The 24220-nt window shown below is 51.4% G+C and overlaps 1 protein-coding gene across 10 annotated transcripts in view; it reads right to left on the minus strand.

Moving 5' to 3' along the window:
• The window catches only part of LOC119973313 (non-muscle caldesmon-like), a 254592-nt gene that overhangs the window by 71330 nt on the left and 159042 nt on the right, over positions 1–24220 (minus strand). For 8 of the 10 annotated variants that reach the window (XR_005462272.1, XR_005462273.1, XM_038811171.1 and 5 more), the window contains one exon: positions 12056–12184. The exons of the other annotated variants lie outside the window; for them this stretch is intronic. Coding sequence is in view for 6 of the 8 variants with exons in the window: in XM_038811171.1 (XP_038667099.1) it covers positions 12056–12184 (129 nt within the window). In the remaining 2 variants the exon portion in view is untranslated. The remainder of the gene's footprint in view (positions 1–12055; positions 12185–24220) is intronic. 10 annotated transcript variants of the gene reach the window in all.

Genomic DNA, 24220 nt, shown 5'->3' on the forward strand with positions numbered 1-24220 from the left:
TGCCCTTCCCCAGCAGCCCGTCCCGTTCCAGGTCCATCCTGGCCCCGCTCTCAGAGTTGCAGCTCCACTCACCATGGCTCCCGTGCGTGTTCCTCCATAACCTAGAGAGCGGCCAGGAGCCCAGTGGGGCAGACCATCACCTCGTGACATCAGCACACTGTCCCAGTATCACCCTCTCCCGAGTCAGTGGGCTGTCCCAGTACCATGGGCGCGATTCTCCGCCCCCCACGCCGGTTAGGAGAATAGCGGGAGGGCCTCCCGACATTTTTCACGCCCTCCCGCTATTCTCCCCCCACCCTCGCCCGACCCACGTCACGAATCGTCGCTCGCCGTAAAAAACGCGGCCGATGGGCCGGGCCTTTACGCCCGTTTTTACACGGCAACAAACACACCTGCTTGCTGCCGTCGTAAAAACGGGCGCTGGATGCCCGTTTGCGGCATCCAGAGGCCCGTTTGGGGCGGGAGCACCACCATTGTGCTCGGGAGGGGACAGGCCCGCGATCGGTGCCCACCGATCGTCGGGCCTGCGTCCAAAAGGGACGCACTATTTCCCCTCCACCGCCCGACAAGATCAAGCCGCCACATCTTGTCGGGCGGCGGTGGAGGAATGCAGAACCGCGCATGCGCGGATTCCGTCAATGGCGTGATGACGTCACCCGCGCATGCGCGGGTTGGAGCCGGCCGCGCATCATCTTGGCGCATGGCCTTAACGACGGTCATTAAGGCCGCGAAGCCGTGATTCCCGGGGTCCCGCTCCTAGCCCCAATGGGGGGGGGGGGGGGGGGGGGGGGGGGGGGGGGGGAGAATCGGGTCCCGGGAACGGGCGTGAAGGCTGCCGTGAAACACGGCTAGTTTCACGGCAGCCTTTACGACTCTCTGCATTTGCGGAGAATCTCACCCACTATCTTTTTTTTTTAAAAAGGAATGCCGGCCACAACCAGCCTTTAAATACAAACAATGGCGTCTTCCCACCAAAAGTGGCAGCAAAGAGCAGGTTACGCACCCTGAATGTTCATGCTTTGGTCGCAAAATCATGGTGGAGAGATTTCTCCATCTTGTAGCTGCCAGCAAGCAATAGGACTTTGAAGAAGCTCGCCTGCAGTATTTCCTCAGGGAGGAGGGGCCATTTTTAGAACAAAAAATAGATCAAAAAGTAATTCCAAATTAAAGTCCAAGGCAGGGGCTCATGGATCATTTTGTAATAAGGAAGAGAGTGCCAGAGACCCAATCAGGCCAGGATCTCACAACTGAATTTGCTGGAGAGAGAGCTGCTCAGGCGAGTACACGGCAGGACAAAGCAAAGCTGTTGTGAAATGTATACAGAGCTCCAGGGCCTCAGGTGAACACCCCATTAAGAAGAAACTGACATTGGGAAGAAAGCAGTACAAAGATGATTTCTTTGTGCCAATGCAAATCGGGATGCAAAGCCCATGTGTTTTATATGCAAGGAAATACTGGTAAGTGAAAGTTTAAAACCCTGAAAACGTCAAGGCATTTGAAATCGAAGAATGATGAGTTTGAGGACAACATTTTTTCCAAAGGATGCAACAAGAACTTAAATCATCAGCTGAAGTCCTTAGCATAAACATACCATTGAACAACAAGCAAGTGAGATTGTGAGGACCAAGCAGCTCATATATCACATTAAAGGTAAACAAAAATAGTATGTCACGAAGGTCGGCCGGTTGGTAAAAGTGGGTCCCGGGGAAAAAAAGTTTGCAAAACACTGCTCTAGAGTAATCTGGAGAAAAGGTTGATCCCTAGTGTCAAAGGTGTGGGTGTTATGAGAAAAGACAGGAGATATTAGGGATTTTCAGCCTGGGAAGGACAATCTGGGAGGTAATATAATAGAGGCATAGAAGATAAAGTTAAGTGAATATTAAAGATAAATTGCAAGAGTTGGATCAGGAGGCACAGGTTCAACTCAGCAAAAAGAACATTCAGCATTGATGCCAAGAAATTCACCCTTGCATAAAGAGCGATGAAGGAGACAATCCTGGAATATTTCAAGGCACCATAGGATACTGGGACCTTCATGCTATTAAGACAACACATTTCAGATTTACATCAGTGGGCTGCAGGCCACCTTCTGAAATCATTTCAATTAGAATAAACCTCAGAGTACAAGACTGGGATTGATGCCGCCCAAAGGAAACGCGAGCAGGTAAATCATGGGAACGTTGCTTGTGAAATCCCTCCTTTTGAAAGGGAACAACAAGCTGCATGCTCACAGTTCCCCAGACACACACCTTGATAACTATCCAAAAGTTAAAAAGGGATAGGGAAGGCAAAAAGTGCTGGCCATTCTGGCCCCGGGTCCCTGTGCTGGCCACTCAGCCCCCCGGGTCCCTGTGCTGGCCACTCAGCCTCCCGGGTCCCTGTGCCGGCCACTCAGCCCCCCGGGTCCCTGTGCCGGCCACTCAGCCCCCCGGGTCCCTGTGCCGGCCACTCAGCCCCCCGGGTCCCTGTGCCGGCCACTCAGCCCCCCGGGTCCCTGTGCTGGCCACTCAGCCCCCCGGGTCCCTGTGCTGGCCACTCAGCCCCCCGGGTCCCTGTGCTGGCCACTCAGCCCCCCGGGTCCCTGTGCTGGCCACTCAGCCCCCCGGGTCCCTGTGCTGGCCACTCAGCCCCCCGGGTCCCTGTGCTGGCCACTCAGCCCCCCGGGTCCCTGTGCTGGCCACTCGCCCCCCGGGTCCCTGTGCTGGCCACTCGGCCCCCGGGTCTCTGGGCTGGCCACTCGGCCCCCGGGTCTCTGGGCTGGCCACTCGGCCCCCGGGTCTCTGGGCTGGCCACTCACTTTTATTGAATATACACTTTTTGATCAGAGCTGCCTACTGAACTACCACTTCTCTGATCTTGCCTGAATGTCTTTTATAATCTTCTTTGGCAAATGCACTTCCAATTCCCTTTTGAATGAAAACACTCATACTTAATCCTCCCTGTAAATTCCTCACAGTTCAAAGGTCTTCTATTTGATTGCACTTTAGTGACTAATAAAACATTGGTTGTAGAAAAGGATATCCTTACTTTTTTTTTAGAACCATAAATCACGCTGGCACCATCGGACATTTACAGCACTCCCTTTATGATTTCAAGGCATCTTATAGTTCTGCTGGAAATAGTCAGTCTCAAACCACAATTCATGTGGCTGGCCAGCAACAGGACATGGAAAATCTATTAATGCCCCCTCAAAAAAGGTGGGTGGAGCGGAAGCTCGGAGACTCAGTGGATCCTGCACATTGTAAAATCAAATCTGTTCCCCTCAATCCTGTCAAGAGTAGAGAAACTGTAGCTCACATAACTGCCATTTTGTTAAATGTGTGCAATGCAAGACCCAAGATCTTTTGCACGGAGATGTCCTCTAACTGGTCCACAAATCAAAGGCCTTCTATGGCTGTGATTTTCACCACACACAGTCAGCACACATAACAGCTCACAGGCAGCATAGGCTCAAAAAAGTAGTTCTTATATATATCAACCGAAAGACAATTAAGTTGAAGGGTTTGAAAGAGGAAGGTCCCAATTCCTCTGCATGATGTTACGGATGCTGCAGCTGCTGCATGATGTTACGGATGCTGCAGTTGCTGCACGGGGTTACGGGTGCTGCAGCTGCTGCACGGGGTTACGGATGCTGCAGCTGCTGCACGGGGTTACGGGTGCTGCAGCTGCTGCACGGGGTTACGGATGCTGCAGCTGCTGCACGGGGTTACGGGTGCTGCAGCTGCTGCACGGGGTTACGGATGCTGCAGCTGCTGCACGGGGTTACAGGTGCTGCTGCTGTACGGGGATGTGAAAACAAAAATTAGTTGACAGGATGTCATCAACTTCCATATTTCAGCCCCATTACTCGTCTGGTTAACAACTACTGATATTGTTTATACGCCACCATCTCCTGCAAAAGAGAGGTCAATGTGTCAGTGAGTGTGGTGTAATGTGTTTCAGTGGTGTGGCTGTCATAGTTGAATAGCTGACAGTAATTAAGCAGTGAGATCTCAGTGCAAGGCTTCCAGAAGTGCTGAGTGTGCGATGTTGTTGTGAAGCAGATGAAAGCTGGGTCTGAGACCTGAATAATAGATTTTTGCCAAGTGAGTGATGGGGGTGTAGCGAATTGAACGATGGCCGAGGTTACTGGGGTAGTTGGAAGGAGATAACATTTGAAGATGCCTTCACTGCCCTTGCACAAAGATATTGTCTTGTGGTACTCCAGCTAGATTGGGGCCTTGCTACTGCCAGAGATCTGCCTCCACCTGGCCCCCTGATAGAATGGGACATCTCCGCTGCTTTCCAGACCTACCAGCTGATGTACCATCAATTGAACGCGAGACGAGTTGCTGGACAAAAGTATGGCTTTAATCAGCTAGATGTTAGCCCGATTGGTCGAGAGGCTGAGTTAACCCCGCCTCCAGGGTGGGGTATAAATACCCAGTACTCCCGGCTGTCGTCCTTATACTGTAATCAACCGCAGGGCTAACATCTAGCTGATTAAAGCCATACTTTTGTCCAGCAACTCGTCTCGCGTTCAATTGATGGTACATCAATTTAATCAGCTAGAAATTTGAAGATGGAGCTCCGGATCAAGCCCGAATGCCTCCGCATCAGCCCGCAAACTCCGAACGCATCGGAAATCTTCAAGCATTGGCTGGCGTGTTTCGATGGCTACCTGGCGACCGCAAGCAGCCCCCCCACCATGGCACAGAAGCTTCATATTCTCCATTCCAGCGTGGGCATGGCGGCCTACGCAATGATAGGGGAAGAAAAAGAGTACGACGCGGCCATGGATAAGCTGAAAGGACAGTTTCTTAAGCCGGTAAACCGAGTGCTTGCCCGACATCTGCTGGCTACCAGACAACAGCACCCCGGTGAGTCCTTAGATGCTTTTTACCAGGCCCTCGCTGTCCTGGGGAGGAATGCGCCTGCCTCCAAGTTTCAGCCACTGAGCACATGGAACTTTTGATCAGAGATGCTTACGTGGCTGGGATGCAGTCCGCCGCTATCCGCCAGCGGATGCTGGAAAAAGACGACCTCAGCCTAACTGAGGCACGGACTCTCTCCACCTCCCTGGAGGTCGCCGACTTAAACGCCCGCGCCTATGTCCCCAGCCGCGCTGCAGCGCCCTGGGCCTCCTGGCACGCTTCCCCACTGCTCCCGACCCCCCTCAGGCCTGCGCCGCGGGACGCCCCGACAAGTCCGCGGGGCCCTGCTTCTATTTCTGTGGGTTCGCCAAACACCCTCGCCCGCGCTGCCCGGCCCGCTCTGCCCTTTGTAAGAGTTGCGGGAAGAAGCGCCATTTTTCATCGGTCTGCCAGGCCAAATCGGTCGTTGCTGTACCGCGCAGCGACCGGGGATCTCCTCCTCCGGGCCCGTCCGGGACCTTCCAGCGCACTGCGCCAATATCTCCCCCCCCTCCGCCCCGGGCCCCTGCGCCCGGCCTGCGTGCCTCTCTGCCCACGCTCTCAGCCGCTCCGATCGGCCCGCCGGCACCGCTAACCCCGCCCCCAGCAACCACAAGTGTCCTGCGGGTGCCGCCATCTTGGGCCCCGGACGCCACGTGCGGGTCCTGGGCGCCGCCATCTTGGGGCCCCGACTCCACGTGCGGGTCCTGGGCGCCGCCATCCTGGACTGGCACACAAGGTCCTGCCAGCACCTACTCGGCCGACGACGATGATGGGTCTTCTCCACGGCTCGCGGCCATTCAGCTTCACCAGTCACGTCCACGCACGCTCGCAAGACATCGACGCTAATCCACCTCAATGGGCACGAGACGGGCTGCCTGCTGGACTCCGGGAGCACGGAAAGCTTCGTACACCCTGACACGGTAAGACACTGCGGGCTCCCTGTCCATCCTGTAAAACACTAAATCGGGTTAGCCTCCGGTTCGCTCTCCGTCCGCATCACCCGGTGCTGCATCGCGGACCTCACGGTCCAAGGGAAGGTTTTTTAAAATTATAAACTCCTTATCCTCCCCGACCTTTGCGCACCGGCACTCCTAGGACTGGACTTCCAGTGCAACCTGCAGAGCTTGACCTTCCAATTCGGCGGCCCTATACCCCCCTCACTGTCTGCTGCCTCGCGTCCCTCAAAGTGGACCACCCCCTCCTTGTTTGCTAATCTCACCCCCGATTGCAAACCCGTCGCGACCCGGAGCAGATGGTACAGCGCCCAGGACCGGATCTTCATCAGGTCCGAGGTCCAGAGGTTGCTGAAGGAAGGGGTCATCGAAGCCAGCAACAGTCCCTGGCGAGCCCAAGTGCTGGTGTTTCGGACTGGGGAGAAAAAACGGATGATCATCGACCACAGCCAGACCATCAACCGGTTTACGCAACTGGACGCGTATCCTCTCCCCCGTATTTCCGCCGTGGTAAACGAGATTGCGAAATACAAAGTCTTCTCCACTGTGGACCTCAAGTCCGCTTATCGCAAGTACACCGCCTTCGAGGCTGATGGGCGCCTCTACCACTTCCTCAGGGTTCCATTCGGTGTCACGAATGGGGTCTCGGTCTCCCAACGGGAGATGGACCGAATGGTCGACAAGTACGGATTACGGGCTACCTTCCCGTACCTCGATAATGTCACCATCTGCGGCCACGACCAGCAGGACCATGACATCAACCTCCGAAAATTCCTCCAAACCGCAAAACTCCTTGACCTAACTTACAATAAGGATAAGTGCGTGTTTAGCACCGACCGTCTAGCCATCCTCGGCTACGTAGTGCGTAAAGGAGTGATAGGCCCCGACCCCATGCGCCCCCGATGGAACTCCCTCTCCCCAACACCCTCAAATCCTTTAAACGCTGCCTGGGTTTCTTTGCTTACTACGCCCAATGGGTTCCCAATTACGCCGACAAGGCCCGTCCCCTCATTCAGTCCACGACCTTCCCGCCGTCGTCAGAGGCCTGCCAGGCCTTTAGCTGCATCAAAGCGGACATCGCAAAGAACGCGAGACGAGTTGCTGGACAAAAGTATGGCTTTAATCAGCTAGATGTTAGCCCTGCGGTCGATTACAGTATAAGGACGACCGCCGGGGGTACTGGGTATTTATACCCCGCCGTGGAGGCGGGGTTAACTCAGCCTCTCGACCAATCGGGGAGCCGTCACATGACTGGTCTCAACCAACCGGTCGAGAGGCACATGACCGACCAGGGCCAATGGTAAGCCGGTGTTCTGCACCAATGACAGGCAGCTATGCTAATCATACCACCACACCAGCAAGACCACCGTGCAGCGTTTGAAAAGCTTAAGAGCAGACTTCCTCCAAAGTTGTGCCGTCCTTCACTGTTTTCCTGCATGACTGCCAGTGCCTGCTCCTGTCACACTGCCCCTCCAAGAGGGACCGAGAGATGCATGCTAGCTTTAAGTGGTGCCAGCAAGTTGTAATTTCAGGTGAATAGCATTGTTAGCACTGACTGAACGTTTTAATCATTCAAACCAACAGGCAGCATGAAGTTGGTGTACTGCCTACATTACACTGAATAGGCGACAGTTAACCGCATGTCACCATCACTGCAACTTCTTTTTGGTGACTATCCAAATTAGCCCCCGTTGAGAACAAAGGGCAATAAACTGGACTCATGATACTTCGAACGTATCCAGAGAGGTTTTCCTGCTGCTACCTCCGGAGCTCAATGCCAAGTTTGACCATTAATTGCTCCTACACAGGGTTCCAAGTGATGGCAGTGCATTTCAGCCATGTGAGCAGATCCAACTCTCAACAAGCAGGATTCAATGGATCGAAAATTGTGTGGGCCAGAGGTCAGGCACATCCATCACAGTATGTAACTTCCCTAATATGTTTTCCCACCCCCTTATATTTTGTATTCGGGTGACGGGCGTTGTCACTCTGTAAAACTGGCTCCATTTTAGGTAAAAGTCAGCAAAAACCACTTGTTGTAAATTGAACATATGAAATATAACGTGTCATAAGAGGATTAGGCAGCGTATAAAATTTGGCAGGCGCTGACTGACTCTATTCGGTACAGCAAGCAATAAATAAATAATTGGAACACTCTCTGCCTGGAGCTGGCCTTTTATATTTAAAAGTTATGAATGGATGGAGAGCTCTGTGTTAACGGCAGTGAATGGGAAATGATCTTGGACAAGTCTGGACTGACCCGAGCAGGTGCGTGTTTGCCGGGGGAAAAAAAACCTATACCATACCTCAGTTGTCGCATCGGAACCAGAAAATTATTTTTGCTGCCCAAATTATCACACTCCTTTCGCCCCAGCCTTAACTTCAACCTTCGAGCCCCTAACCTGGGAAATCACTACCCCCAGGCTCTCTACCTCTCTCTCATCCTTTAAGATGGTTGCTACATTCCGACCACTGTGAGCAAGTGATTGGTCACAACTTTTATAACAATTTTTTGCTCTGGAGAAATACCTTAGGATGTTTTACTTTGTTAAAGGCACTATAGAAATGCAAGTTATTGCTGTCTTGCCTGATCGGAAACTTAACTTTCAGAGAGCTGGGCCTCACTGCCATACTTCAAACAGGCAGTGGAGTAAAGCATGGTACTGGAGTGTGGGAAATGACAGGGTAATCTCTCTTGGGAATTGTTTGAACTGGGGTAATACCAAATGATGTCTGCATCTTTGGAATGCACAGGAAGTGAGGACATGGGTAATGTAAACATAAAACAGAGCAGTGAGAGATGTAGAGAGTAACCAAGTAAATGCAGGAGTGAGTGTAACAGGGAAGAGGATAGCAGGAAATGGGAATCATGAACAGAGGTGCAGGACGAGTGCTGGAGGCGAGGCCTAAGCTGATGTGGAAAACACAAGGAGAATTACAATGAGCTTGGGCAGGATAGTAAGAGCTTGAACTAATTATACAGGGAATAGGGCATTGGTGAGGCCACACCTGGAGTACTGTGTGCAGTTTTGGTGTCCTTATCTGAGGAAGGATGTTCTTGCTGTGGAGGGAGTGCAGTGAAGGTTTACCAGGCTGATTCCTGGGATGGCGGGACTGTCATACGAGGAGACACTAATTCGGTTAGGATTATATTCATTGGAGTTTAGAAGAGTGAGAGGGGATTTCATAGAAACTTGCATAATTCTAACAGCATTAGACAGGGTAGATTTGGAAAGAATGTTCCCAATGGTGGGGGAGGTCCAGAACTAGGAGTCATAGTTTGAGGGTAAGGGGTAAGTAAACCTTTTAGGACTGAGGTGAGGAGAAGTTTCTTCACCCGGAGAATGGTGAAGCTGTGGAATTCGCTACCACAGAAAATAGTCGAGTCCAAAACAATGGGCCGATTCTCCAAAATGGAGACTAAGTGGGCGCAATTCTCCCATCGGGAGACTAAGCCCCGACGCCGGAGTGAAAACCGGAGTGTTTCACTCCGGCGTCGGAGACCGCTCCCAGCCCCCTAAGAGCGGCACCGTGTCATTTACGCGCGCCGGGCCTTGGCACCGCGTAAATGACGTCACCCATGCACGCGCGGGTTGGCTGGCGCCAACGCGTGCATGCGCGGTTGCCGTCCTCCCCGCGACCGCCCCGCAAGAAGATGTCGGATGGATCTTGCGGGGATGCCGAGGAAAGGAGGTCCTCCTTCTGAGAGGCTGGCCCGCCGATCGGTGGGCACCGATCGCGGGTCAGACCCCTTTTGAGGCCCCCGCCCCCGGTGCAAGAACCCCCCTCCCCCTCCCACAAGCCACCCCCCCCCCCCCCAGCGTTCCCGCGCTATTCCCGCCGGCAGCGACCAGGTGTGGACGGCATCTGCGGGTACCTGTCGTGTTGGGCAGGCCGCTCGGCCCATCCGCCGGAAAATCGCCGCTCGCCCGTTACAGACGTCGAGCGCCGATTCTCCCAGCAGCCAGCCGTGAATCTCGCCGCGCCGGTTTGGGGGAGGTGGGAGAATTGCGTGCGGGTGCCGGGACTCGCTCGGCACTCCGGCGAATCTCCCACCCGGCGTTGGGGGGGGGGGGGGGAGAGAGAGAATTCCGCCCAGTGTTCGCGCCGTCGTTAACGCCGCCGCATTTCACGGCGGCGTGAAACGGGCTCGGGGTCTACCTATTCTGGCCCCCATAGGTGGCCAGCATGGTGCTGGAGCGGTTCATGCTGCTCCAGCCTCTCTTCCCGATGCCAAATGGGCGAGGGAGAGCGGAGACGAGGGGGTGTGGAGACGAGGGAGAGAGAGAGCGGAGACGAGGGAGAGAGAGCGGGGGAGAGCTGAGAGGAGACGAGGGGGAGCGGAGACGAGCGGGAGCGGAGACGAGGGGGAAGCGGAGACGAGGGGGAGCGGAGACGAGGGGGAAGCGGAGACGAGGGGGAGCGGAGACGAGGGGGAGCGGAGACGAGGGGGAGCGGAGACGAGGGGGAGCGGAGACGAGGGGGAGCGGAGACGAGGGGGAGCGGAGACGAGGGGGAGCGGAGACGAGGGGGAGCGGAGACGAGGGGGAGCGGAGACGAGGGGGAGCGGCCGCGGAGGGGAGGGGCCGCGGAGGGGAGGGGCCGCGGAGGGGAGGGGCCGGGGCCGCGGAGGGGAGGGGCCGCGGAGGGGAGGGGTCGCGGAGGGGAGGGTCGCGGAGGGGAGGGGTCGCGGAGGGGAGGGGTCGCGGAGGGGAGGGGTCGCGGAGGGGAGGGGTCGCGGAGGGGAGGGGTCGCGGAGGGGAGGGGTTGCGGAGGGAGGGGTCGCGAGGGGAGGGGTCGCGAGGGGAGGGGTCGCGGAGGGGAGGGGTCGCGGAGGGGAGGGGTCGCGGAGGGGAGGGGTCGCGGAGGGGAGGGACGGCGGAGGGGAGGGACGACGGAGGGGAGGGACGGCGGAGGGGAGGGACGGCGGAGGGGAGGGACGGCGGAGGGGAGGGACGGCGGAGGGGAGGGACGGCGGAGGGGAGGGCCGGCGGAGGGGAGGGCCGGCGGAGGGGAGGGCCGGCGGAGCGGAGGGCCGGCGGAGGGGAGGGCCGGCGGAGGGGAGGGCCGGCGGAGGGGAGGGCCGGCGGAGGGGAGGGCCGGCGGAGGGGAGGGCCGGCGGAGGGGAGGGAAGGCGGAGGGGAGGGACGGCGGAGGGGAGGGACGGCGGAGGGGAGGGACGGCGGAGGGGAGGGACCGCGGAGAGAAAGTGGATAGGGAACCCTAATTGCAGGTCTGGTTAGGTCAGAAAGAGAGAACCCAGACAGCCCACCAGAGAACAATGGGTAATTGTGGAATAAGCCCCACAGATGGCAAGTGTCCTTTCACATCCAACTCAATTTTTAATGTAGGTCTGAGGCGGTGGTCAACACCAAGCTATTCTACCATGGAAAGCATCACAGTCAAGCCTAACCCTGACCTCTGTTGGCATCGACAGATGCACACAGCTGAGAGGCAGTGGACTATCATTTGGAGCAGAACCCCGACTTATTTATCACATCTTCATGCATATTTTTTTTGTAAACAAACAAAATAAACTGGACCAATTCAGGAAAAATATCAAGAAAGCTAGAGGGTCTTATCATCTGTAATCTTGCTTTTATATAGAACAGTACAGCACAGAACAGGCCCTTCGGCCCTCGATGTTGTGCCGAGCAATGATCACCCCACTTAAACCCACGTAACCCGTATCCCAACAATCCCCCCATTAACCTTACACTACGGGCAATTTAGCATGGCCAATCCACCTAACCCGCACATCTTTGGACTGTGGGAGGAAACCGGAGCACCCGGAGGAAACCCACGCACACACGGGGAGGACGTGCAGACTCCACACAGACAGTGACCCAGCTGGGAATCGAACCTGGGACCCTGGAGCTGTGAAGCATTGATGCTAACCACCATGCTACCGTGAGGCCCCTAAGAATTTTCCCAAAGAATTATATGACTGCTAGTCAGTGGCGTGCACTGGGGGCTGTGAAATTTCATTGCAACATGGCTGAACGGGAGAGCTTGAGTTGAAAAGATTGTCATTTTCTGGCCGTATAGATGTGATCTGCTGGATAGCTAAAAATGCAAATGACAAACTGATAAAGCACAGAAAGGTCAATTGGCGCAGTGTGCCTATGTCAGCTCTTTAAAGACCTAGCCAATTTGTCCCACTGCCCATTCTTCCCCCATAGCCCATTCAATCATGCGCCTCTCTACCTGTTCTGGGAATTGAATTCCAGAGTGTCCGGGCTGAGTGCAGAATCCCTCAGTCGGTCCTGACGAGCTTTGCGACGGCGTTCTTTAGCAAGTTCTTCTTCATCGTTATCTGTCCACTGAGTGGTCATTCTGAAGACACAAGAGAATTCATTCTTCACGTTCATTGTTATAGTTAATGTTCAGTCTCTCATAACAACCACTGCTGGGCCAAATCAACTTGGTTCAAAGATTCCATTCCCCCACACACTGCTTCACATTCAATGCAAAAGCTTCTGAATAATACGTTTTTGATGATGAATCATACCGGGAAGTGATGGGGAGTCCTATATAAAACATATAGAATTAATAGGAAGTAACAGGGTGTGGTGCTGTACTTGGTCTCGCTATTATTGAGGGACCTGGCGGAATAATTCCGATAATTAGAAGCTCGTAACACAAGATATTAACAGGCAGCGAATCTCAAAATAATCATTTTGATTGGCCAATAAGGGCGACACCAAGGCCCCAATGTCATCTAACAAGAGTCAGCACAAGTGTCCATTTAAGGACACCACCAGTATAACATGTATTTGGTCTAACCAAACTGTTCCTCTTCCAGGTACCATACCGGATGGCCATGAACGTCCATTAGGTTGGTCCATGATTGTGCTTGACAAAGTGTTGCAGGGGTTTGCCTTTAACAGTCTGGCTAACAGCGCCGTCGCATTTCACGATGGCGTGAAATGGGCACGGGGACGACCAATTCTGTCCCCCACAGGGGACCAGCGTGGCGCTGGAGCCTCAAGCCGCTCCAGCCTCCCTGCCCGGGGATTCTTACGTGCGCCGGCCCCGACTCAACATGTCGTCGGTGTTCAGGGGCCGGCCGCGCAGAAAAGTAGGCGGGGGGGGGGGAGCCCGCCGATTGGTGGGGCCCGATCGCGGGCCAGGCCCCCATTGGAGGCCCCCCCCCCCCCCCCCCCCCCCGGTGAAGGATCGCTTTTCCCCGCCCCACAGGCCCCCCCCCCCCCCCCCCCCCCGGTGAAGGATCGCTTTTCCCCGCCCCACAGGCCGCCCCCCCCCCCGCCGACCCTACGCGCTGAGTTCCCGCTGGCAGCGACCAGGGGTGCACAGCAATGTTATAACGGCCAGATATTTGTTTCAATGGCTGAGGTGCAAATATAAGCCAGGTTCATCTCTCCTGCTCTTCAGCAAATAGTGGCTTGTGTCGACCTGCGAGGACAAACATCTCATCCAAAGGGCAGTACCTCTGATAGTGTAGCACTGTTGAGAAATGTCTTTCTTTTCTTGATTCACTCCAGAGGCTTGAGCACATAGTCAAACCTGACACTGCATTACAGTTAATTTCTACACCTTGCATCTTGTAGATGGTTCACACTGCTGCCACGGTGTGTCAGTGGTGGAGGGAGTGAATGTTTTTGGACAGGGTAACAATCAAAAGGGCTGCTTTGTCCCAGATGGTGTTGAGCTTCATGAGTGTAACTCATCCAGGCAAGTGGAGAGTATTTCCATCACACTCCTGACTTGTAAAGATGTAGTACCAATATTCAGCAAACGGGATGCATGTGTAAAGCGCGGTAATACAAATTATTTAGTAATGAATTATTTCGTAATTGCTAACATGTTAACCCATATTTCTCTTTCCATTTGCTTTTTTGGCAACCCTAAGGAAAACTCCTGTTAATGTTCGAGTATGACCCTGGAGTCTTAATTTCCAGGAGTGAATAACCCAGAAGAAAAAAAGCAAATTGTGGGCAAGGAAACAAATTGTGTTACTGTTTTTAATTCCATTGAACACTTTAATTTTTTTAAATATATAAAAGTATTGAAGATGGAGAAACTGTCCCTCACAAATAGGCAAAATTAATCCAATCAGTTAATAGCTGAATTTTTCTGAGGAAGTTAAAGTACAGTCACTGGGGTGTGAAAGTGGGAGTCCACACCACTCCATCTCTGAGGCAGCATTTTGTCACCAGTGGACAATCAGTAGGCCGATGCCAGGGCACCGTACAATTACGGATGGCAGTCTTCCCCCAAGAGCGGCAGGTCCAATCGGAGGGCCAGGAGCCCAGCTGCCTCAGCAGCACCAGTGCTAACCGTGGCCAGTCCTGAGGCTATGGTTCAGGGAAAGGTCACCTCAATACGAAGGTGACGCAAACAGTCTTTGAGGTATGGTGTTGGCTTCATGGGCACGGTCCTGTTGTGGGAACATCTGTGGGCCACGGTGTGCCCATTAAAGGAGTATCACCCTGCAAATCTGCTGGGAGGCTGCTAGACTTTACCTGGCAAAATCCCATGTGCCAGCACACCCCAGGAGGAGCAGGAAGCGGCCCCTAATTAGGCCCATAAGTGACTCCATTCACAAGCAGCTGTGTCACTGCACGGTACACAGTGGTTAGCACTTTTGCGTCACAGCTCCAGGGTCTCAGGTTCGATTGCCGGCTTGGGTCACTGTCTGTGTGAAATCTTCACATTCTCCCAGTGTCTGCGTGGGTTTCCTCCGGGTGCTCCGGTTTCCTCCCACAAGTCCTGAAAGACATACTGTTAGGTGAATTGGACATTCTGAATTCTCCCTCTGTGTACCTGAACAGGCGCAGGAATGTGGTGACTAGGGGTATTTCACAGTAACTCCATTGCAGTGTTACTGTAAGCCTACTTGTGACAATAATTATTTAAAGATGATTAAATATGCCATAGTTGCAAGACAACAATGGTCACCCTTCTCCACACCTTCTCCAGCAATATTGCCATGTTTCCCTTTTCCCAGCCTGTCTCCATGGATGGGAAAATTCAACCCAGTGAATGTGTTTGCTTTCCAATGGTGTGAGAATGAGTAAGGGGCTGTCTGTGGCAGGGCACCATGGAACGTAACCTCCAGAAATACACCCAATCAGGCAAAGCAACCCTATTTTCTAACTAATTCTATATTAATTATTGAAAACATCATTGAATCTTCTTCTGTTTATGTTTCTCCAAGAAAGAAAAGTGCCTAAATTGACAAATACAAGCCACTCGCTCTGAACACATACTGGACAATCACTGGTGCATTATGCACAGAATTCCAGTGTGTGTTGTACTGGTGAGTGGGGTCCCCACTTCAGCCATTTAATCAGAACGTTTAGGCAAAATTGTCTGTACAATGTCCGAGAGGTGACCTGGTAGAGATCTTTAAGATTTGGGGGCCTCACGGTAGCATGGTGGTTAGCATCAATGCTTCACAGCTCCAGGGTCCCAGGTTCGATTCCCGGCTGGGTCACTGTCTGTGTGGAGTCTGCACGTCCTCCCCCTGTGTGCGTGGGTTTCCTCCGGGTGCTCCGGTTTCCTCCCACAGTCCAAAGATGTGCGGGTTAGGTGGATTGGCCATGCTAAATTGCCCGTAGTGTAAGGTTAATGGGGGGATTGTTGGGTTACGGGTATACGGGTTACGTGGGTTTAGGTAGGGTGATCATTGCTCGGCACAACATTTTTTGTTTTTCGAGGGCCGAAGGGCCTGTTCTGTGCTGTACTGTTCTATGTTCTATTACAGAAGGGTTCGATGGGGAAACATGGGGGGGGTTTCCCCAAACCCTTCCCGTCTGTGTCACCGAAAGCGACGCCCCGGGGTGGGTTGGGTGAACCACACAAAATGCCATGGACGTCGGCTAGATTGGAAGATCCCGCCAGCGTCCAATGAAGATCCGGTTTTGCCACCCGATCTCCGAACTTGCGAGATTAAAGGAACGGAGGGTTATATGGATAGGATTTGATGATGAGGAGAGGAAGGGTCCATGTGGAAGATGACCAGTTGGACCAACTGGCCTGTTTCTGGGCTGCACATTTGATGCAATTATTAGTATCGGACAACTTTTCCAGTTCAGCAAATGTTGCCCTGACCCAAATGTGGAAAACATAATTTGTTCTTCATTAAGAACCAGTCAAGATTGCCAGCAAAATGAAAATAAAGGCTCATTGTCCTTCCGAAAGCAGGACCAGTTGCTATAGAGAATATGATCTTGACGTAACTATAAAACCTACCAGACCACATGAAAATTAGACCACCTATGGAATAAAAACACAGTTGGAACACTGCTAAAGATGTTTTAAAAATTGCATACAGTAGTTCTACTGTACTACGATGAAACATCTGACCCTGTAGGAGTGACAAGCCAAATTAACTTCAGTCGGCGGGCTGGTAATGCATTTAAATTGGGTGCGTCAGACAAGGGTTGACGTGCTGTCGTTTCAGTGGTTTTAATGCGAAACCTCAGCTATAAAACTACCCAGAACCCTTCCATTGCTGCTAGCTTAATTCAAAAGGTCGGCATACCTGGAGTAACAGCAGCAGCCTCTGAATGAATCTGCTTTTTTGGGATTTGAACAAAAGTGACTGTGATGGTTCAGAATACGCACTGTGTCAAATTGATAAACCCCAAGCATTTCTTCCTAAAAATGTGAATCCTAGCCAGGTGGCCTACTTTGGAAGAGATTCACTTCCAAAAGCACATAGCATGGTGCCATGCAAACCAAATGGGATAAAGACCAGGATGATGTCAATTCACAATTCTGCCAGAGCTCAAATTGTCATGGTGGATGAGCTGCTCCCATAGGCATGTGTTTTTTCTTTAATGGTTACTTTTTAAAATAACTCTCGAGTGGTAGGGTTTTTTTCTGTCATAAATTTAGAGTACCCAATTAATTTTTTTCCAATCAAGGGGCAATTTAGCATGGCCAATCCACCTACCCTGCACATCTTTGGGCTGCGGGGGCGAAACCCACGCAAACACGGAGAGAATGTGCAAACTCCACAAGGACAGTGACCCAGAGCTGGGATCAAACCTGGGACCTCGGCGCCGTGAGGCAGCAGTGCTAACCACTGTGCCACCGTGCTACCCTGAGTGTTGGAATGAGGCATCTGTTTTCAGGACGACGGTGAGTGACAGTGGTCACTGTCTTTAGTCTCCAGTCAAGGTTTTCTGCTGGTTAATCCCTGTAGATCCTGGCCGGGATTCTCCCCCACCCGGCGGGGTGGGGGGTCCTGGCGGGATGGAGTGGCAGGAACCACTCCGGCGTCGGGCCGCCACAAAGGTGTGGATTCCTTCGCACTTTAGGGGCCAAGCCCTCACCTTGAGGGGCAAGGTCCACGCCGGAGTGGTTTGCGCCCTGCTGGCTGGCGTGGAAGGCCTTTGGCGCCATGCCAGCCGGGGCCGAAGGGACTTCGCCAGCCGGCGGAAATCCGCACATGCGCGCGAGCGTCAGCAACTGCTGACGTCATCCCCACGCATGACGGAGGCTGTGGCCGACACGGAAGGAAGAGTGCCCACACGGTGGACCCCGATCGCGGGCCAGGCCACCGTGGGAGCACCCCCGAGGCCAGATCGCCCCGCGCGGCCCCACCCCCCACCCCCCACCCCCCACCCCCACCCCCAAGGACCCCGCCGGCCCCGCCCGTTAGGGAGGTGGATTGATTCACGCCGGCGGGACAGGCATTACAGCAGCGGGACTTCGGCCCATCGCGGGCGGGCGGAGAATCCCGCCCAATAAAACTATTCCTGACAGCTGAGTAGTCATTAGTAAAAAAAGAAAGGGCTTGCATTGAGATAATGCCAATACAATTTTATATATGCAATTTTTACAAGTAGCTCTATTGTATTCCAACTATTTGTATTGGCAGTACAGCCCAATTAATATTTTATTTGATCATCCTCTCCAATGTAACTTCCTAATTTCCAGTTCAATTTTAAATTCTCTGTGTAAACATCCATGTCAATGCTTTTCATCCCATTCTTAGAAGGGCCATCTATTTGGAGACCAAGTCTTCCTTCAAGATTAAGTGCTCACAAAATTCAATGGTCCATACTGTGACCAAGTGATGAGGCATAATTTGCTCTTTGCTGCTACAAAACCAAGTCACCTGGGCTCTTCCTGACGTGACATCACATTGGCGAGGTTTACAACAGCCTTTTTTAAAACTGGATTCAGTCTAGGGGAATCCTCGAGCTTCCGGGGGGAGATTGACATGCCAGGGTACTGCCCTGACACAGGTTAGGAATGTCACCCTGGCAGTGACATCCTATGCTGGGGATGAAGAGTGCCAGCGCAGACCCTCTTAGGAGCCCTATTTGTGTGGGGGTTTCCATTTATGTGTGTTGGTGGGGGGAGAGGGGAGAGCGGGCTGCAGGGGTAAACTTGCAGGCACGTTGAGGGGGAGTGATAAAATGTGTGTGTCGGGCGGGGGGCAGTGGCGAAATGCCGGCAATACTTCCATGGAGGTTGAGCCCCCAATGATTAGCGGTGGCTGGGGGACAGGGAAGCCCCTGATACCTCCATGTGGTGGGGGGGGGGGGGGGGGGTTATACTTCTGTTCTGATGTGGGGACCCTTGAAAGATGGCAGCCCATTCTCTGTTGGCTCTTTCAGGCCTCACATCGCCAGAGCAATGGCATAAACCCCGCCCACTCTTTTGTTTCTTTCAAGAGGCCTAGGATATGGAGAGAAAACTGGTCTGTGCAACTGGAGAGCTCTATGCCGGTTTTCAGCCTGAGCCTGAGCCTGACATTTTGAAAAAATATGGTAAGGTTCCATCCCACGTTTTGCTTCTTTCATTTCAAATCTTTAAATTTTGTCTGCATCCTCTGTGACCACAAAGTCCTGGATAAGGGACTGGAATCCAGGGCTTCAGGCTCAGATGAAGGGATAGTACCCACTGCACCACAAGACTTCTGAAGATGCTCGGCAACCAACAGTGATTAGTTCCTCTCAGGTGGATTTATTTTTGGACAGAACCCAGTAGAAGCCACTGGAACCTCAAGGTGGAGGCAACATTCTCTCTCTCGCTCTCTCTCTGCTGTCTGCAGGCTCAAAGGGCCCAAAGACCTCCTCCTGCTCCTATCTTCTACTGTCTGAAGGCAGAAGCTTTTAGATCCTGAAAGAAGCTGTCTCTCTTTCGCTCTCTCTCATATGCCTGCTATTTCTGTGAGTCTACAGTGAAGCCTCATAACATCTATCTAAAAGCCTGGACTGAAGAAGAAACTAACTGGAACACAACTCGTAATGCTCATTTGAAGTGCAGTGCAGACATGATGTGCCGAATGGCTTCCTTCTGAGCAATAACAGCTCTGTGATGATGTGGCCAAAACAGGTTGATTATTAACCTGTAAATCCTTTCCATGCACGTAGTGTGTATTGAATGTGTATGAATGGGAAAGACATGGGAAAACCCCTCAGCATGAGAGCTATGAAATATTTAGCAGTTGTTGGGAAGTGCAATAGGTGTGGGAAAGTGCCGCAATAGGGTGGATAACCTTTTTCACGATTCAATTTATTTACTCTTCCATTCAGATTCAAAATCTGGGGCAGCACGGTAGCATAGTGGTTAGCATCAATGCTTCACAGCTCCAGGGTCCGAGGTTCGGTTCCTGGCTGGGTCACTGTCTGTGCGGAGTCTGCACGTCCTCCCCGTGTGTGCGTGGGTTTCCTCCGGGTGCTCTGGTTTCCTCCCACAGTCCAAAGATGTGCGGGTTAGGTGGATTGGCCATGCTAAATTTCCCATAGTGTCCTAAAAAGTAAGGTTAAGGGGGAGTTGTTGGGTTACGGGTATAGGGCGGATACGTGAGTTTGAGTAGGGTGATCATTGCTCGGCACAACATCGAGGGCCGAAGGGCCTGTTCTGTGCTGTACTGTTCTATGTGTCTGGGCAGAGGGATCCGGATGTCTTTGTTCATGAAATGCAGAAAGTCAGTATGCATGTACAGCATGCAAGGAAAAAGGCAAAGGGAAGTTTAGCGTTTATTGTCTACTGCAGTATAAAAGTAAATAAGTGTTGTTGTAATTGTATAGGGTGTTGGTGAGACCACATCTGGATTATTGTGTCCAGTTTTGGTCTCCTTATTTGAGGAAGGAAGTGGTGGCAGTGGAGATAGTTCAGAAGTCGTTCACCAGATTGATTCAGGGATGAAAGGGTTGATGTACGAGAAGAAATTAAACAATTTGGGCTTATATTCGCTGGAGTTTAGAAGATCGAGAGGCAATCTGATCGAGGTATATAAAATACTAAGGGGATTGAAAAAGCAAATGTAGATCAAATGTTCCCCCTGTAGGGCAATATAGAACAATGGGCACAGATGTAGATTGAGAGGCGGTAGATTTAAAACGGAGATGAGGAACATAGAACACACAGTGCAGAAGGAGGCCATTCGGCCCATCTCTGCACTGACCCACTTAAGCCCTCACTTCCACCCTATCCCCGTAACCCAATAACCTCTCCTAACCTTTTTGGTCACTAAGGGCAATTTATCATGGCCAATCTACTTAACCTGCACATCTTTGGACTGTGGGAGGAAACTGGAGCACCCGGAGGAAACCCACACAGACACGGGGAGAACGTGCAGGCTCCGCACAGTGACCCAGCTGGGAATCGAACCTGGGACCGAGGTGCTGTGAAGCCACAGTGCTATCTACCGTGCTGCTCTACTTAAGGGCCGTAACAGGGGCATGGGCCGACTACCTGTCCAAGGCTCTGTCCACCTACCATGACACTGCATCTGGGTCAGAGCGGGTGGGTTCCCAGAGGGATTGCCGTCAATTGTACCTCAATAGGAGGAACTATTTCTCACAGAGGGTGGTGAATTTGCAGAGTCTGAATCATTAAATGGTTTCAAGAAGGAGAAAGATATATTTCTGCTTTTAAAAACTTGTTAAAGGGACATGGGGAACAGGTAGGGAGGTGGATTTGAGCCCAGGAAGAGATCAGCCATGATCTGATCAAATGGCGGAGCAGGCTCGAAGGGCTGAATTGCCTACTTCTGCTCCTAATACCTATGTAGGCTAATGTGGTGTCACCCATCTCGTGCTATAGCCCAAGAGGAATTAGCCCTTTCCAGCATTCGGGATGTTAGCTTACAAGGGGTTGCCTTAACGTTTATTGTCGGCAAAAAAGTAAATAATAGTGAATAGGTTGTTCCTTTAGCATCTTGCTGTATATTCTCATCTCCATGAATAGTAGCTGTTAACAGGCATGGTTTCGGTGTACAAACTTAATTTTTTCTCTCAAGTTGAAACTCTATTCTTCCTGGTGGTGGTTTCTGGATTTCCTGCCTGTCCAAAAACTGAGGCTGGGCGGGAAAAGGCCCTCAGGCTGCCATCAAGTGGCTATTTAAGGGCCTTAACAGGGGCATGGGTGGGCTTCCCATCCAAGGCCCTGTCCACCTACCATGACATTGCATCTGGATCAGAGCGGGAGGCATCCCAGAGGGATTGCCATCCATGCAATTGTACGCTCTCCACCCCCCCCCCCCCCCCACCCCTCTCTTCCTTGGAACCCGTCTGGAAGGGTGGGGGGGGGGGGAGCATAAAAGTCTGGCCAAAGTCTCCCACCATTGAAAAAATATTCTGCTTTTCTATTTTTCCTGCCGAAGTAGATAAATTCACACTTCTCCCTGTTATATCCTCTCTGTCATGTTCTTGCACACTCATTTAATCTGTCTGCATTCTATTTCCGGCAAACTTTGATCCAAAGCACCATCCAAGTCACTAATATAGCATGTAAACAGCTGAGGCCGAAGCACTTACCTGTGCGTTACCCCACTAGATACAGCCTGTCAACCTGAAAATGAGCCATTTATTTCTGCTTTGTGATTTCTGTCCATTTAGCTATCTTTAACCCTGCTTATTACCCCCAGATATTACCCCCAATCCCACGAGTGTAATTTCCTATAATCACCACTTGTGTGGTAACGTATCGAGTAGGCTTTGAAAGTGCACACATACCATACCTACTGGTTATCCCTTATTTAGCCTGCTAGTTATAACTTCAAAAACTCCCAACAGATTTGTCCTTTTCAGAAATTTGTGTTGACTTAACCAATTGTAATGACCTTCTAAGTGCCCTGTTCCATCATCCCTGATTTTCGTTACCACTGATGTCAGGAAAATTGGGTTATTTTCACACTCTCTCTCCTTTCTTGAATAGCGGGGTTAGGTTTGCTATTTTCCAAACCGCAGAGAATGATTTGAAAATCTGGAAAATTCTCTAAAGATAGAAAGCAATGGATCCACTGGGCGCGATCCAATGGCCATGCTGCACCAGAAAAAGATCGGCAAGAGGGAGCATGGGCGATGAGAACTGGGAGGCCCCACTTCCGGGTTCTAGCTGGCTCTCAACGCTTTGCGAGATCTAATGCGATCTCACAAGATGTTGCGATTGAAATCCTGCCCATTGTGGGTGGGAGCATGTTTTGGCAAATCTGCTTATTAGAGCGAGACAGCTAGTCTCACTCTAATGAGCAGATTCCCAAGGTACCCGAGGCGTAGGATTCATCCCCTTCGCCTCGGAGACCTCGGGCAAGTGCCGTTCAGCACTGGTCTCCAGAAATAGGGATCAGACGGAACTCGTGGGGGTCTCCCGGGGGATCGGAGGCCCCCAGCTGGCCCCCTTCAGGCCGGATGCTACCCTGGCACTGATGCTATCCGGACACCCTGGCAGTGCCAGCATTGCCTGGATGCCAGTCTGGCATTGTGCAATTGGCCCTGCTTGGGTGTTGGGCCTCCCATAGTGTGTTCGGGCTGTGGGGGATGGGTGGGGCTGGGGATCGCCTCGGAAATCGTGATGCCATTTCTTGCTACACTGCACCGCGGAGCTCCCCAATGTACAAAACGGGGCTATGTGCTGCCTTGGCCGCACGTTCCCCGCTGAGGCCCTTTGTACAAAACAAAGCACGTTGTATAGCCATGTGTTTCTCGGTGCCGGGAAGCTAAACACGCTCGCTATGGGACTTTTTTCTATTTAGTTGAATCGAGCCCACTATCACTACAGCTACATCTTTTAGAACTCTAGTGTGCAGGTGTGTCAGATTTTAATCATGTTAATTTCTCTGATATTATTTCTATGTTGATATGTTATTTTAAATTCCTCATTCTTGCTCCACTCTTGGTCAATTTCTGGAGTGGTTGTTGTGTCTTCTGTGATGAAGACAAAGTACTTGTTTAACGACTGCCATTTCTGTATTCCCCATTATAATCTCTTCTGTATCTGCCTATATTAGAGCCATGTTTACTTTTGCAAGATCTTCCTTTTTCCATAGCGTCTGGAAGCTTTTACAATGTTTTTTGGCCCTCACTAATTTACCTTCATATGTCACTTCTTCTCTTATCAATTAGTTGATCACCCTTTACTGAATTCTAAAGTTCTTCCAACCCTGTCGCTTATTATTCTTTTGGCAACATTTTAAGCCTCTTCTTTTAAATTAATATGTATTAACTTCTCGTTAGCAACAGTTGCACCATTTTTCCCATAGGTTTTTATTCCTTGAGGGAATATGTATTCATTATGAATTAGGAATCATTTCTTTGAATGTTTACTCTTGCATCATCTTATCTTCTAATCATTTCCCAATCTCCCTTAGCGAACTTGCCCCACATGCCTAAGTGATTTACTTGATTCAAATTCAAGACAACAATGCTACACTGAACTAAATCTCTTTTAAACTCAATATACAATTCCATCGTATTATGATCATTCTTCCCCAGAGACTCTTTCCCTATAAGTTTATAAATTAATAATTCCTCATTGCATAATACTATATCTAAATTGGCCTGTTCCCAAGTTGGTTCCTCAAAATACTGATCTAGGAAACTAGCTTGAACTCATCCGCCACAGTATCATTACAAAGTTGCTTTGTCGAGTCTACATGAAGACAAAATCCATTCTGATTACTGGATTACTCTTTATACGTACACCTCTAATTTCCTGATTTATACTCTTCACTACACGACAACTACAGTGAGGAGCCATTAATTACGCCCACTGATATTTTCTGTCCCTTGTTGCTCCACCCAAACTCATTCTAAATGCTGATTTTGCAGGCTAAGACTCTTTCTCTCGACTGCTTATCCCAACCTTTAACATTACAGTTAACCGCTTCTTTTGCATTTTACTTATCTCTTCTAAAAGTTAAGTATCCTGGAATGTTTAGTTTCCAAGCTCAGTCATTCTGCGACCATGTCTACATAATGACTAATAGAAAAAGCCTAGTTATTTCTAGTCGTGCTATTAATTCACCTGTTTTCTTGTGAATACTTCATGCATTCAGATATAGAGCTTTTAGCTTTTTTTTCCACTTTTCCCTGATGTTCTATTACCTTTCTCTGTTCTTCCGTGGCTCACTCCTCTTGCTTTTATCCATAACGCCACTTT

This window comes from Scyliorhinus canicula, chromosome 11 (assembly GCF_902713615.1).
Source record: "Scyliorhinus canicula chromosome 11, sScyCan1.1, whole genome shotgun sequence".
Classification (NCBI taxonomy): Eukaryota; Metazoa; Chordata; class Chondrichthyes; order Carcharhiniformes; family Scyliorhinidae; genus Scyliorhinus; species Scyliorhinus canicula.